The 16,971-nt window shown below is 36.0% G+C and overlaps 2 protein-coding genes across 6 annotated transcripts; both read left to right on the top strand.

Moving 5' to 3' along the window:
* The first annotated feature begins 499 nt into the window (after window positions 1-499).
* On the top strand, window positions 500-3,015 carry NF-YC2 (nuclear factor Y, subunit C2). Of its 5 annotated transcripts, none has more exons than XM_039032508.2 (3): window positions 590-901; window positions 1,257-1,324; window positions 1,928-3,015. In XM_039032508.2, the coding sequence occupies exon 3, from the start codon at window positions 1,957-1,959 to the stop codon at window positions 2,755-2,757; it is 801 nt and encodes a 266-aa protein (XP_038888436.1). In that variant the 5' UTR covers window positions 590-901; window positions 1,257-1,324; window positions 1,928-1,956; the 3' UTR covers window positions 2,758-3,015. The 5 variants fall into 5 exon arrangements, with proteins under 5 accessions (XP_038888435.1, XP_038888434.1, XP_038888436.1 ...); XM_039032509.2 differs by having other exon boundaries at window positions 660-901; window positions 1,925-3,015; XM_039032507.2 differs by lacking the exon at window positions 1,257-1,324 and having other exon boundaries at window positions 500-901.
* Window positions 3,016-6,531: 3,516 nt separating this feature from the next.
* LOC150036020 (uncharacterized) lies at window positions 6,532-8,808 on the top strand. Its single transcript, XM_090313546.1, has 5 exons — window positions 6,532-7,066; window positions 7,229-7,538; window positions 7,653-7,977; window positions 8,254-8,486; window positions 8,574-8,808. Exons 1-5 carry the CDS (start codon window positions 6,532-6,534, stop codon window positions 8,806-8,808), a joined length of 1,638 nt encoding a protein of 545 aa, XP_090169672.1.
* Window positions 8,809-16,971: the final 8,163 nt, after the last annotated feature.

Below are 16,971 nucleotides of genomic sequence, written 5' to 3'. Positions count from 1 at the left end.
GAAAACTAAAAAAATAGCTTTTAAAAACTTGTTTTTGTGATTTAACTATTGTACTTAAGAAATATGCAAATCATTGTAAAAAATTGGGAGGAAATAAGCTTAAATTTCAACAACCAAAAATAAAATGATTACGAAACGGGACCTTAACTATTCGAACCGTCGTAAAAAATTAGCAATTGTGATATATTTGTCTTATGTATGATCTCTACCGTTCAAGTACTTTTGTTGGGCCAAAATACAACTACTAAATTTTATTAAAATATACCTTTAGTCATTTTTGCAAAAGAACATTTATTTTAGTCTTTTTTTTTCAAGCACTACTATTTAGAAATTGCTATTCTTCTTCACTCTTTTTAATTATGTGTCACTTTTTTTCCTTCAAAATAAACATAGTTCAACAGAAATCAAAGATACACTCATAAATGTTTGTGTGTGCGTCATCATTTCTCTTTTGTTATTAACGTATTAGGAGGAACGCAAAGGCCCATTTGCTCCATTTGGACCAAAGAGATTCAAAAGTTTAAAAAAGAAAGGAAAATAAAAGAGAAGGAAGAAAAGGCCCATTCAGAAAACAACACTGGAAAATGGAAAAGAAAAGTAGAAACTAGAAAGACAGACAGAGGCTAGCTATAGATACGATGTCGTTTTATACAGAACGTCCCCTTCACCATTGCTCCTTCTTCCCCCACTCTCTCTCCGCCACTTGTACTCCGCCATAGCTCTCACACCTCGACACGTTTCTCTTTTATACCATTCCTCTCTCCTTCTTTCTCTCTCAAACAACCTTCCCTTCATTCAACTCTTTGTCAATCCTTCTCTCTCTCTCTCTCTCTCTCTTAGGGTTTCTGCTCTGCTACTCATGATCTTTGCTGGACTTCGCTTGCTGCTTTGAAAATCACAGGTCTTCTTCTTGTTTTTCTTCTTTAATTACCGTTTTGTATGATGGGTATTGATTTGTGTTAACTCTCTTCCCCTTTTGGTTTGATTCTGCTTTTATGGGGTTCTGTTTGCTCTCTGCTGCATGAGATCAAACCGATGGAAAAATTGCATGAGGGAAATTTATTTGTTTGTTGTTTGTTTATGTTTTAGCTCTCTGTTTCATTCTTATTTACGAAGATGATATCGACTATGGAAGATAATGATTCGAATACCCTTTGATTTCTGTTGATTTTCTGCTTTTTCCCTCCATTGGATGATTTTGAAATTGAAATCCATGGCTAAGCGATTGATTCAATAGAATACCTGTATCTGATTAGGGGTTCTGTTGAAGATCCAGGACTGATCGAGAGTCCATAGCAATCAACTGAGTTTGAAGTTTGGACAGGTTTTGTGTGGATAATTACTTTCTCTTTAACTCCTGATGAATTTTCTTAGCTTGAACCCCTTTCTTTGATGAGTTTGTTAGATTGTATTTTCTTGCTTGGAATCACTTCTCGATTCTTTTTAAGTACTTAATTGGTTGATGCAGCTTTTAGTAGCTTTGCTAATAGTGCAATGCAAGTCTTTGGGAATAGAATCCTCCTTATTCTCTTAGATGATCAAAGCTATGAAGGTTCTTTAAGCATAATACAAATGTTGAACTGCTTACTTTTAATGGGGCTTTTTGGCAATATTCCCTTTTTTTCTTGGAAGGAACAGAAATTTACTTTTCTTCTTTCTTTTTTTTTTTTTTTCCTTCTCTCCAAGATTTTATTTTTTTCATTTTATAAAAAAAAACAATGATAAGCATCTTATTGTGACGTCTGTTTCTGAGAAATGGAAAATTGTAAAAATGAAAGTCAAGTTTTTGTTCTTTAAATTTGTGTGCAATAAGAAACCTGTATTATTTTCCCCGGAATAAACTGATTCTGCTGAAACGCATGGGAATGTTCTTTGCAACTGAGTTGGTCTTCATTCTGTTGATAGAATTTTCTATTGTGATCAGCAGTGTAGAAAATACACCAAGTATTGTGAGCCATGGACCAATCAGAGCGTTCTCAGCATCACCAACAATCACAGCAGCCTGCAGGCAGTGTCGGTGCAGGCCAATTACCATATTCTAATCCTTACCAAACAGCTCCGATGGTAGCTTCCGGGACTCCTGCTATTACGATTCCCCCAACTCAGCCACCATCCAGTTTCTCCAATTCACCACACCAGCTGGCCTACCAGCAGGCCCAGCACTTCCACCACCAGCAACAGCAGCAGCAGCAACAACAGCTCCAAATGTTTTGGGCAAACCAAATGCAAGAGATTGAACAAACAACTGACTTTAAGAACCACAGTCTCCCCCTTGCTCGAATCAAGAAAATAATGAAAGCGGATGAAGACGTCCGAATGATTTCCGCTGAAGCACCAGTTATATTTGCAAAGGCATGTGAAATGTTCATCTTGGAGTTGACTCTGCGATCCTGGATTCATACAGAAGAGAACAAAAGAAGAACTTTACAGAAGAACGATATTGCAGCTGCAATTTCAAGGACTGATGTCTTCGATTTCTTGGTTGATATTATTCCTAGAGATGAACTGAAAGAAGAAGGTCTCGGAATCACAAAAGCTTCTATTCCGGTCGTTGGTTCCCCAGCTGATCTTCCTTATTACTATGTTCCATCGCAGCATCCGGTGGGTGCTACAGGGATGATCATGGGTAAGCAATTAGATCAAGTGAACATGTATGGTGGCACTGCCCAACAGCCTCGACCATCGATGCCTTTCATGCCGTGGCCACATACTCAACCTCAGCAGCAGCAACAAACTCAGCAGCAAAGTGATGCATAGGTAAAAGTAGTAGGTGTTTTCAAGACCGTCATGATTGATAGAGGCGATACTGAGTGACTTTGAATGTGTCTACTGTCTAGTTTAGTTCATAAAAGAAAAGCTCTTGTAGAGAACTTGTCAGTGATGACAAGTTGCAGTTGAGTTTGTATGATGAGAGGGTGTGGTTTATCTCTAATTATCTATTACTGTAATGTACAACAGTGTATGTGGAAGAGGATCCAACTTTGCCAAAAAGAACTCTAATTTCAATTTTGCTGAGCCTGTGTTTTTTAGCTGAACATTTCTTTAATTGTAATTTTAGCTTCGAGCTGAAAGGATGTAGATTTTAGCAATCACTATTGGCATGGATAGCTCAAAATATATGTCTCAAATAAAATTCGACCTCACACATAAAATCAAATATTTTTTCCCGAAATTATCAAAATTATCTCAATTCTTTCTACTATCTCGTTGTTTCAAATTGTAGACTTGATGAGGAAAAAAGATGGAAGAAGCGAAGAAGGAATGGGATCTCGTGGGAGAGTCAAGTCCTTGTAGTCGCTTTAGGGTTGAATGGGTAATTTTACACATAGTTGATATTAACAAAAGGGTCATTCATACAAATTTTTTGCTAAAAAAGCTTCTTTGAAGAAAAAAGTAGGCAACGCTCACTCAATGTTTTCTTTGTTTGCATTTTAGTTAAATTTAAAATAAAGAGAAATGGTTTTAGAAATGGTTCTTAAATTAAGAAATGCAAACTAAGACTTTATTTGATAATCATTTTATTTTTTATTTTTTATTTTTGAAAATTAAGTCTATGGACACAACTTCTGTTTTCTAAGTTCTTCCTTTGTTATCTACTTTTTATCAATAGTTTAAATAGTCAAGCCAAATTTTGCGAACTAAAAAAAGTAGCTTTCAAAACGTTGTTTTTATTTTTGGAATTGACTAAGAGTTCAACCATTGTATTTAAGAAATATGAACATAATTGTAAGAAATGTGGATGAAAGACTAATTTTTTAAAACAAAAACAAAAAAATGGTTACCAAAAAAGGCCTAAACTATGCAAAATGTTGATGAACGTAGGATAGATTTCATGAAATGTCTGTGAGGGACTATTGGATTGCAGATATTATTTTATGGATATGGATATTATATGTCTTAAATTTAAATGTTCGAGTTAAATATAATTAATGTCTGTGTTTGGATTGACATGAAATTAATGTCTAAAAGTTAAATGAATGTGCTTGATTTACTAATTTTGTACATAGAAATTAAAACTAAATAATTATTTTATAAAATGTAAAGACCAATTAATGTAGTCATAATTAAAATTAATTATTTGATATATTATTGTATTGATTAATTATTTAATCACTTAAAATATCAAGAAATGTATATTTTTAATTAAAAATTATTTAAATTATTTTATTTAATTAACAAAAGTAATTAAATAAATATGAATTAATTAGAATATTAATAATCAATAATTAAATCTTAGGGTTGTTTTTAATTATAGAAAAATGATAAAAAAAAAAATATTTATAAATATAACAAAATATCACTATCTATCGTTGATAGACATTAATAAACATCTATCAGTGATAAATGATAGTAATTTATCATCGTATCTATCAATGTCTATCAATGATAGACTGTGATATTTTACTATATTTGAATATATTTTCAGCAATTTGACATTTTAAAAAAAAAAATTCTAAATTTTATATTAATAATTAAGTTAATGTAAAATATCAATGATAAATTTATTGTATTAGTTGAAATTTATTAAATCTAAATAATATATTTATATTTAGTAACTAATTAGAATTAATAGTAATGATTAATTAATATTAATTTATTCATTAATCAGATTCTATTCTTTTGTCAGTTATACAAATCTCACAAGTATGAAAAGTATTAAAAAAAATCTATGTCATATGAATTTTAAAGTTTCTTGGATAATAATAACTTAAATTTTAAAAAGTAAAATTTGGTTAACTAAACAAAGATATAAAATGTCTGTCTGAAATCTCATGATAATACTATGAAACAAATATGCTCTAAAGGTTTAAAAGGTTTGAATTTTAAATTTGTTTTGAAATAATTGTTGTGTCAACTTTGTTCGATGTTAACATTTTTGTTTGTATGAGGATGAAAAAAGGTGAGGTATAACGTGTAAAATAGTGGTATGTGTGACTTTTGATGGTATGTTTCAACTGTGTCCCTACAATTAGGTGGTTAAGTTTTAATTATGTTCCACATTTCGAAAGTTGACAATTAATTTATACTATATATATATATAAAGGGGAATCTTTACCTACCTTTTTTTTTCCCTTATATGTCTTTTTTGCAAATTCTTATTTTTTCTGTTGAGTGTAGGTGTTCTTTCAAAAGGTAATATATGTGACCTTCCTAATTTTTCATCCACAAAATAAATTTAATATATTTCAAGATCAAAATTTTAGATTGAATAGATACTGTTGAGACAGATAGAATGTGACTCTTTGAGATGAGATGCAACTCTTCCATGGTTCTAGTCAAAAAACACGTGCAATGTCACGTGAAATCTTGCAATTTTAATTAATTTTTTAGGAAGTAATAAATAAATATTATACTATTTGGCTTAGGACGTGGACAAGGATCACACTAGCGATGAAACTTGGATTTACCTGGATGGATCGAAATTTGGTTCTCTCGTCCATCATGAAAAAATGGAGAAGAAGACGAAGAAGGAAGAGAAAACGAAGACAATTCACTCTGTGAGAGAGCTAGAGAGAAAAGAAAATAATTTTATCTTAGTATTTTCATATATCAAAGCATGAGACTAAGGTTGAACGATTCTTAAAGTAAGGGACTAAAATAATATTTTAACCCTTTTATTTTAATATTTTCACATATCTATCATTGAAGTCACTATCGCATACGCAAAAAAAAAAATGTATTGTTTCACCATAAAATCACTTTCATTAGATTAAATTCTATGATTTTTTTTGTAATTTTCTCTAAACTTGGATTGCATGAAATTATTTTAATAAGAAAGTAAACACTAATATGATCTTTTTTTTTTACATATGCATCTCACACATATAATGCAAGAGTTAATACCAGTTCGATGTGTAACAACATCCACCTAAAGAAATGCATTCAAGTGTCATCAATTGCATCTATTGGGCTTAACATAAAAATTATATAGAAGAAGTTTATTATTCAAGTCACTATTAGAATGCGGGATCAAGAGTTTATTATTCCAGTAGTGTATGAGTGGAAACCTCGTAGGTGTTCTTGTTGTGGTTCCTTTGGGCATACTGAGGCGGTGTGTGAGCAACAAGGTGTGGAGAAGGGTCAGGAGTTGTGTATTGTGGCAGTCAATGAAGGGTGTTTGGAGGAGAATGAGGGAATTGAAAGTGTGAGGAATGAGCAGGAATTGGGTATGGGTGCAAGGGGAGCTAGCCTAGTGGATAAGATTAAGGGCACGGAGAGGGTTGAAAAATTTACTATGGTTAGTCAACGTAGGTGTGATAGAGGAGGTATAGGGCATAGGGGTGGTAGTGGGTCACCGGGCATAGCGCCCTTGAAGAGCAGAGTAGTTTATGGGTCCCCTGGAATTACGGGGTTTGTAAACCATGTTGATGATCGTAATCAGTTTAATGTTTTATGTGATAAGGGGGGAGACTCGTTGGCATTGGCACTAGTGTAGGCAGATACTAATCCGTTGCTTGTTATGGACGGGATGTTCGGGAGTTTGGGCAAAGGCCCAGTAGGAAGTGGTAGGTGTGTTCTCTTGCAAGATTCATGATTTGGTGTTCCTGGAATGTTACGGGGTTGAATGACCCTGTCAAGTATAAGGTGGTGGCACACTTTCTGGCTTCCTCCTCTGTTACTTTATGTTGTTTTCTTGAGACGAGGGTTCGTCATGAGAATTTTGGTATGGTGATGGGTAGGTTTGGTGATGCCTGGAGTTATGTGTGTAGCTATAGTGTACAGGGAGTTGGGAGGATTTGGGTGATATGGCGGAAGAGTGTCTATGATTTTTCCATTGATATCGGTGGGGATCAATTCATTTCTGGAACCTTAGTGGATATTGTATCTAGTGCGAGGGTACATATTGGTGTTGTGTATGCCTCTAATCACGTGAGCGAGAGGAGGAACTTGTGGTCTCAGTTGATTGATGTGTGTGAATCGTGGAAGCTTCCTAAAGTTGTTTTGGGGAATTTTAATGCTATTCGTAGTAATTCGGAGGATTTTGGGGGTTGCTCTAGCTTGAGGGAGATGGAGGAGTTTGATGAGGTGTTATTGGAGGCGGATCTGGTTGAATTGGGTGTGACAGGTAACTGGTTTACCTAGACTAGTAAACTTCAGGGAAATGGTATCTTGCGACGCTTGGATCGATGCTTGTCCAATAAGGCGTGGAAGGTAGCTTTTCCGTATTCGGAGGTTAGGGTTGGTCAGTGGGGGATTTCTGATCATAGCCCTCTTTTGGTTTCTACAGGGGAGACGAGGAGTAAGGCGCCTCCTACGTTTCATTATTTTTCTCATTACGTGGAGGTAGAGGGTTTTCTTGATACTATCAGGTCAGTGTGGAGAAGGTCTGAGGATGTGTCTCCTATGGTTAGTTTTGTGCGAAATTTAAAGGCAGTGAAGCGGGTTTTTCGTACATCGCTTGGTAGGCGTATCTCTGTGTTAGTTGATGAGGTGCGAGCGGCTAGGCATGTTATAGAGGTTGCTCAGGTTGCGGCAGAAAGGAATCCTGATTCAGAGTCGGTGTGTGTAGAGGCGGCTCGGGCCACTGAGGTGTTTTGGTCAGTGGCGAGATTGGAGGAAGCGTTGCTCCGACAGAAGACTAGGGTCAAGTGGCTAGAGTTAGGTGATATGAACACAACTTTTTTTCATCGTTGTTTTTGTTCTCGTCATAGCTACAGTGGTTTATTTACGGTCATGGATGATAGGGGGACTCGCCAGACAGTGCATGACAGGGTGGCAGGGGTGGCGGTAGAATTCTTTCGGGGTTGCTTAGGTGCTCAGCATGTGGGGTATAGGGATCTTACTGCCCGAATTTGGGATATTGTGCAGTTCAGTTGGCCCGAGGAGGGAGTGGAGGCACTTGGTCGGCCAGTGAGTCGAGAGGAGATTCAGAAGGCCTTATTCTTGATGAAGTCTGGGAAGGCCCCTAGGCTTGATGGGTTTTCGATGGATTTTTACAGAGCTGCTTGGAGTGTGGTTGGGGATGATTTAAGTGTGGTTGGGGATGATTTCTGTGACACTATGCTGAATTTTTTTTAGTCATGTTACCTGCCTGGTGGAGTTAATTCTACTGCTATTACTCTCATCCCTAAGAGGCGGGGAGCTGAACGTATGGAGGAGTTTCGTCCTATTTCATGTTGTAATATTGTGTATAAGTGTATCTCGAGGATCTTAGCTAAGAGATTGCGGTTGTGGTTGCCTGATTTCATCAATGGTAATTAGTCTGCGTTTGTTCCGGGTAGATCAATTTTTTATAATATTTTATTGTGTCAGGAGCTCATGGGGAGCTATAAGGAGGGTAGAGGGAAACTGCGTTGTGTGTTAAAGGTAGACCTTCAGAAGGCTTACGATTCGGTGAACTTGGATTTTCCGTTTGGGGTGTTGTTGGCTATAGGTACGCCCCTTCAGTTTGTAAGTTGGGTGAGGGCTTGTGTTACTTCGCCTAAGTTCTCTGTGATGATTAATGGTTCCCTTGAAGGATTTTTTCCTGGTAGGAAGGAGTTGAGGTAGGGGGATCCGTTGTCTTCTTTTTTGTTTGTGATGGTGATGGAGGTCTTGTCTAGGTTGTTGAATAAACCTCCTATGTAGTTTAGGTTCCATAATCGGTGTGAGCGCTTGGGCCTAACTCATTTGGTTTTTGCAGACGATTTGATGATTTTCTGTGCAGCTGAGAGAGATTCTTTGGAGTTTGTAAGGCAGGTATTGATAGAGTTTACAGAGTTGTCTTGGTTAGTTGCAAATGTTAGAAAGAGTTCCATGTTTGTTGCGGGTGTAGAGTCTGGGGAGGCAGAGGAACTAGTTGCATATATGGGTGTCTCTCTTGGTTAGTTGCCTGTTAGGTATCTAGGTTTACCTTTATTGGCGGGTCGGTTGAGGACTCTAGATTGTGCGCCTTTGATACAGAGGATTACAACTCGTATTAGAAGCTAGGCAGCAAGGTCCCTCTCCTTTACTGGGAGGTTGTAGCTTGTTAGGTCTGTTTTAGAGTCCTTTCAGGTTTTTTGGTGTAGCATTTTCATGTTGCCTGCTTGTGTAACTCATGAGGTTGATCATCTGTTACGTAGTTATTTATGGAAGGGTAGTGTGGTGAGTCGGGGTGGTGCACGGGTGGCGTGGGATGAGGTGTGTTTGCCGTTGGGAGAGGGGGGTTGGGTGTGAAGCATGTGGTCTCTTGGAACCAGACTGCTATTATGAAGCTGCTCTGGCTTCTCTTGATTAAATCGAGGTCACTATGGGTGGCGTGGGTGGAGGAGTATGTTTTGCATGGGCAGTCATTGTGGGCTGTTCGGAGTGAGGCTGGGAGGTCTTGGTGCTTGAGGGCTATTGTAATGGTTAAAAATGCGATGATAGATAATACAAGTTCATGTCCCCGACAACGGTGCCATAAACTTGTAACGATATAAAAATGGGATTATCTTTATGCATGGCCTATGGACAATGATGAATATGAATGGATGATATAAAACGATAAAATTTATTCTTCATTATCTAACTCTAACGCATGGATTTTGAATGAAAGTATGATGGTGTGCTATGCACTCAAGTGCTTTGCGATAAAGATATTTTGCGATACTACGTTGTAGGTGTATGCGTTGATGATAATATGCTTGTAATATGCAATGATGTAGTGCATGTTACAAGTTTCCTTGCGCTGAAACCAAGTATAATTCCAACGTAAATTTCTCAGAATGACCTGAGGTCGAACACGAGGATTGTTGTCGTTTAGATGTGATACTAATGTTGTAAATGTGACCGGTTATCATAAAGAATAAAGAATTTGGTTTGTGTGCAGAAAATATAAATTGCGATGGAAGTAAAGTTGCGTTGTAAATAAAATGCGTTGATAAAATAAATGTCTAAACTACTATGATACAGGTTGAGGACTGGCTATGAAGTTGTACAAACGAATCTAATGAATGCGATGGCAAGTCTTGTGGATGAATCAGAAAGAGAATGAGTAGAGGGAAAGAACATCACAAGTTTGTCAATCTCGTTAAAGATGCAACTAAGGTTCCGCTTCCTCTTGGCGTACACCTCTCAATGATTGGCCACATTCCCATACGTCTATGGTGAAACAGAGATGAACGTGATGAATACAAGGTTGTTTCCATCTCTGAAAATAAGTCACTTTAGCTAACGCATTCTTCCAACCTTCTCTCGATAGGCGGAATAACATCTTCACTTCTGCTCTCACAGGTGAAGATGCCGTCGAGCATGCTTTAGCTAAACTTAGCCGATTACCTTAACAAAAATTAACTCACTCGCTTAATTCTTCCTCTTTACCCAAGGGATTAAGAACACATGATGGAGAAAATGGATGATAAATGTATGGAAAGGAACAGAGAGATGGTAATAATGATGATGATAATCATATTTAAATCTAAAGATCAGCGTTTGATACATGATTTGTGAATGAAATATTAAGGAAGATGAACATAGTAGATGAATGAAAGAATAGAAACAAATATGGAAAGAGTGTCAACGTCTTGACACAGATCCCGATCGGAGACGTTGTGCTTGTCGGCATGTGGATGAGATGGAGTGGAAAGCTTCCCTCTTAGGCTTGCTTTCCAGGTAGAAGTAACCTCTTGCACAGAGCTTCAGCTTCGGGAATAGGAAGAATTTCTTTCTTGGAGACTCACCTTTCAGCCTTGTCTCATCGTTCTCCCGGATTTTCTCTGTAAAGTCTCTTCAGACCAGCCTGCTTTGTAATGAATTTTTAGGAAGCTATTTATAGACAAGACCTTGGCTTTTTGTACTGGTGGTCCCACTGTGTAATTCTGATAATTCCTGCTATGGCGTAGTGGAAATGTCCGCTCTGCTCCCTGATCAATCTGTCAGAATCATACAATAAAAAGTTGTACACTTGTCATAATCGCCCGCGAATGGTTGCTCTTCACATCTTCGATCAATCGCTGCATGCGGTGTAGTTGTTTTGATTACGGCATGTGATGGAAATGCGTTGATCTCTATAACCCATGATCGATCGTCGCATGCGCCGTCATTGCATTGATCATTTCTTCGTTCTTGATCGATTAGCGCATGCGATGTAAATGTGTTGTACATTTTGTCCTTGAGTCATTAACGCATGCGGTGACCTATTTCCTGCAAAATAGAGACTTAAACATTCTATTTCGCCATCGCAATGGGGTTAGTAAGTGTGTTCACGACATTTTATAATTTTTGAATTTCTTAGCCAATTCTTATACTATCAACACAACTTTCCCTTCTTTTTGCCGCATTATCTAAATAAAACAGCATAAATAACTTGTATTTCTACAAGTTATCAGCTATCTTGCGAAGTAGAGATAGATTCAAGCCTCTGGTTCGTATAATGATTGGCGATAGATAGTCTTGTTTTGTTTGATGGGATCCTTGGCTGCCGGGGGGCGCGATTTTGGATTCATACAGGTCTATGGTGGTTCATGATGCAAGGAGTAGTTTGGAAGTGCGGTTGTCGGAGTGCTTAGATGGTGAGGGAGGTTGGAGGTGGCCTACAGTGTCTTGAGAGCTGCTTGAGATCTGGGATATTATCCAGGCAGTGGGGCCTAAGGTGAGGGGAGAGGATTATTGGGTTTAGGTGTCAGATGCTAATGGTCGGTTTTCTATCGCTAGTGCTTGGGAGAGTATACGTTCTCGTCGTCCTGGGGTGTCTTAGGTTGGTATTTTGTTGGTAGGGGGTGGTATTCCGCGTCACTCTTTCTGTGCATGGTTAGCAGTGAGGGATAGGTTGGGTACATAGGATTGGTTGAGGAATTGGGGTATATTGTCGGGGGGGGGGGGGGGGGGGTTGTGCCTTCTGTGTGGGGGAGGTGTGGAGTCGTGGGATCATTCATTTTTTGAGTGTGGGTTTGGGAGAGAGGTGTGGTCTAGTGTGTTGCGTCAGTTGGGTTCGACGCATCGGGTGGCTGGTTGGGATGTAAAGTTGAGTTGGTTATGTCGAGTGGGGTCAAGTAAGAGGATATGTAGTAAGTTGTTCCATGTTTTCTGGTGTGCGTCCATATACTACATCTGGCGGGAGTGTAATCGGCGGCTGTATGGAGGTCCATCGAGGTCAGTGTCTACTCTGGTTCACCTTATAGTCTCTACGGTTCGTGCTCGTGCGACTTTCTGGCAGGTTGACCTTCTTGGTCTTATCTAGTGTGTACAGATATTTTTTCTTTTGAACTTCACGTTGTTCTCTGTTTTGCTGTAGCCCTTAGTTTGAGGGGTTTTGGGTTCTTTTCTCTGTCTTTCTTCCTGATGGTTTGCGAGTTTGCGTCTATGTGTTGGTTTTGTTCTGGTCTTATCCTATTGGCTTTGTTTTGTTTTCTTGCCCTGTTTTTGCTTGTGCTTGGTTTCTTTGATGCCTTGATCCCGGGCTGTGGGATCCTCATTGTTGTTGTATAATAATATCACCTATTCTAAATATATATATATATATATATATAGAAGAGTCACATTCCATCTCAAATAATCTCTTCTGGTCAACATCAATTGCACCCATTCAACCCAAAACTTTAATTTTGAAATATATTAAATTTATTTTGTAAAAAAGTTAAAGAATTGAAAAATTCATCTCCATTGTCTTTCAAACAAATACCTACACTCGAAAAGTTGCATCCACAAGACAAAAGACAGTATATGAATTCACAAAAAAAAAAAGGACAAAAGGCATATGTAAGGATTTTTCCTTATATCCCCTTTCTTATATAGTATAGATTTTTCTGTTTAACCCAAAGATGTATTTGGTCGAAAGAAAGTCGTTACACATTGAACTGTTGCATCAAGTCTTGCATTATGTATGAGATGCATGTGTAAAAAAAAAACAAATAATACTTTGTTGGGAATGACTAGTCAATTAGTCATACTGGAATGACTTGTAATAAAATTAGTCAAATATTTCTAAATGTATTTTCATATTTAATTTAAATTTGAAAATTATTTTCTGTATTTAATTTAGATATGAATCGTTTTCCTATTTAATTTATATATGAAACGTTTTTTCTATTTAGTTTAGATATGAAACGTTTTTGTATTTAACTAAGGTCTGAAATGTTTTCTAATTTAATTAAGATCTGAAATGTTTTCTACATTTAATTTAGAAAAACATTTTTGTTGGATTCTTATAAAAAGAAAAATAGTTGTTTTAGTCCACAAGAGTGAAAATTGAGTTTGTCATGATATTTCTCTCAATTAAAAATGATTTAATTCTAAGCAAAGTTGCCACTCGATTTCAATCCTTCTTCAATGAGTGCACGTCTAAGAAATATGTTGTGTTAATCTTAGGGAGCAACCAGCTTCTGGCGATTTAGCACCGAGGTTGCGCTGATTTTTCTTTCAAAGCAGGTGGATCTTCCACCGCACAATAATGGTTGAGATCCAAAATTGACGACGACTAGCAATTTGAAAGCAAAATTTAAAGAAAACTGATCGATTGCACGCCCATCTTCAATCTCCCTCTCTAGATTGAATCAAGAACACCAGAACTGTCAACGGATCTCACACCATTCTCATCTTTGCAACTGCTCCAATCCAGATTTGGTCGCCGGAAAAGCACTTAATCAGATTCGAAAAGGTTCATCTCATGGTCGGATCTTAGAAGCAAGTTCGAATTGGAATCCACATTTGCGATCATCTCAGCCAATATGGAACTTGAAGAATCCTGACTAAAGTTCGCTGTAGATGACAGTGGAGGTAATAATGCATGACATTCTTGTTTGAGGAGAAAGTCATCACTTTGGATGTTGGTGAGGAACTTTGAATATGAAATTATGGATCAGCTTGGATTCAATGAATGAAGAGGTACAAAATTAAAAGGGTAATTTCTCTTTTTAACATATAAGCACAAATGAATTGTTAACTTGCTTTGTTCTTTATGAATGAATTGTGTTCGGAAGAAATTTTGAGCGATATTATACTTTGATTCTTATTTTGAGATTAACAAGGAATGATCTAAAAATACGAGAGACTTTCATTCCAAATTAACAAGGAAAATCAAGGAAAAATAGAAAGTATTAATTTTGGTAAACTAATTAAGGAAATAGGTGCACTTATTATTGTTAATTTTAAATAATAATAATTTGTTGACAAAATCATTCAGGTAGAGACATGATTTGAGGAACTTGGAGAGACAACACAATATATATAGTTTCCACTTTGTGATGAACAAATTAGTAATTAATTTATGTTGATTATGTTCTTGTGATAGAATTTTTGGAATATGTGGATCTTGTAGCATGATATTGAATTTTGTGGTTAACCATCACTGTCAATTTGATGATGATGCTAGTGATCTTTTTCTTGATTTCATTAAGTTTCACATATGTTCAAGACATTTCAATTGGTTAAAAATTGGGTTAAACGTGATAGAGACTTCTTGAACTCTATTTAGGCAATCTTGAACTCTATTTAGGCAATCTTGACATACAACTACAATAATCAAAGATTTTTCTTTTTTTATGTGACTAATTATCTTCAAGCCTCCTGAAATATCCAAACCAAAATGCTCAAAGGAGAGCTCATGTATACAAGGAAAGAATTATAATAATCTTTCTAATAATTAATTCAACATTGATTTTCAGAAAATGTCAATGATACGTTAGTTGGAAAATGTATTGAGGATTATTTTCTCAAAAAAGAAGGAAATATAAAGTAGAGAAATATGTTCATGGTGAGAGCTAATGTGTAAGGAAATTTGTGAGGTTTTGCTATGTGTAATATCCAAACAAGGAAAATAACATTTTCAATACTAGATATTATAGCGGTTGAAAATTTGACAAGAAATTATGCATCATTTCATTGTTTGAGGTGTTGACTATTGATCTGTTGGACTGCAATCTCTTTGTTGAGCTATTGGGTTGAGTTTGCTCTTAATTGATGAGGTTGATGTGACATGTGCTAACATAGTTGGCTCACATGGTTTGTCAGATTGTTCCAAAATTTTAATTTTTACATATGGTATGAAAATTTATCAATTTTATTTTATTGTTGTTTTATAGCATGATATTCAATATAACCTGATTAGTACATATTTGAATATTTCATGAGTAGTAAACTATATTATCTTAAATGAGATGTTATTATGATCTACTTGAGCATGTCTATTAGCATGTTAGCATGAATGGAAATAATATTCCATATGTGTTATATTTGACAAAATTTATACATGATTAGATTATCATGTTTGGCCATTAATTTTTATGACATTGAAAAGTATTATTATACTTTTAAATTGAGTGTGACCCTATAACATTCTTTTGACTATCACCTAGCTTGTTTCTAGTATGAAACTATGTAAATTCTATCATTTTTTGTGGAAGCTTGTAAAATTGATGGTAATTTGAGATATTGTCTAAGCTATAAAAATATGTGGATATTTTATAAGGACTTTTCATGGATATATAAGTTAGAACAACTATCTCCTTTGGTATGAGATTTTTTGGGGTCAAACCTAAAAGCAAGGCCATGAGGGCTTATGTCTAAAATGAATACAATATTATACTATTGTGAAGATATTGGAAGAGTTGTTATCTCTAATAAGTAGTATCAAAGTCGTCCCCTAGCATAGCCACGTTGACATAAATCCTCAGGTGTCGAACAAAGATGTAGTGAAGCTTCAAAAGTAGTAATGGTGTGATCTATGATTGAACTCTATTGGATAGGAGGTATGCTCTAGTAAAAATGAGTTTGCCTAGATAAGAGTTAAATAGATGGATGGCTACTTGAGGGGAGGTTCAGTTGGTCCTTTGTTTGAGGGGAGGATCGTTGGGAATGCGGCCCCACATTGGTTAGATAAGGAGATGCTCATGGATACATATCTATATAATTTCAATTTATTGAAAGTATAAAGTCTTTGTTTTATTGAGCCTATCTAGGATCATGGAAAGAGAAAATGAAAATTAAACTTCATTGATTTAGTAGAACTTCTTAAAGGAAACAAAGTCTTAATAGCATTAGTATAATACATCAAATGGATGTAAAGAACTCATTTCTCTATGGTGACCTAGCTTCTAAATAATTGTGTAATTAAAACTTTAATGGTACAGTAGTAAATATCCATTGATACATGTGTTTGCTCAAAGCTGTTTGAGCTAATTGTACAATTATATGTTTGTACGTTGATAATATGCTAATTTTTGGAACAAACATAGATGTAATCAATAATACCAAGTTGTTATCGTTGTCACATTTTGAAATGAAATAGATAAAGGAGTGCTAACGTAATACTTAGTATTAAGCTTTAAAAAACTGAGAATGGATTTTATTTAGGTCAATCACACTACATTGAAAAACTGTTAAAGAAATTTGATAGTCATGATCATGTTCCTGTAAGAACACCGTATGATACTAGTATGAGCCTTAAGAAAAATAAAGGAGATAACGTTTCTTAATCTGAAAATGCAAAGATTATAGGAAGTGTTATGTTTTTTATGAACTATACTAGATCTATTATTGCATATGTTATGAGAAGATTGAGTAGATATACACATAATCATGATAAAGATCATTTGATTGCTCTTCGTCATTTATAAAAGTATCTTAATGGTACAGTGGATTATTGTTTGCATTTTAATAATTTTTTCCATATTAGAAGGGTAGTGTATGCAAACTGTGTAACATAGAATGACGAAGTAAGCTTTACTAGTGGATGTATTCTTATTGGGTAGAGGGGTTATTTCATGGAAGTCTGCAAAACAGACTTGTATAGCTAGGTTCACCATGGAGTTTGAATTTATTGCTCTAGAATTAGCAGAACAATAATCTAAGTGGCTTAGAAGTCTATTCATCAATATGAGTGGCTTAGAAGTCTATTAGGAGATATACCATTGTAGGTGGCCATTAGTACCAGTCTCTTTACACTGTGATTCACAGGCTGCCATAGGAATTGTCAAGAATCATGTGTATGATAGCAAGAGGAAGCATATATGCCCCAGGCATGGAGCTAATTACTGAAATGAGGATTATTTCATTGTAAGGTTTAAGAGGAATTTTGCAGATCCTCTCACTAAA

Source organism: Benincasa hispida, chromosome 5, assembly GCF_027475165.1.
Source record: "Benincasa hispida cultivar pf3 chromosome 5, pf3_genome.v1.1, whole genome shotgun sequence".
In the NCBI taxonomy this organism is placed as follows: domain Eukaryota; kingdom Viridiplantae; phylum Streptophyta; class Magnoliopsida; order Cucurbitales; family Cucurbitaceae; genus Benincasa; species Benincasa hispida.
Note: the sequence above shows the minus strand (reverse complement) of the source record. Positions and strands in the feature narration are given on the sequence as shown.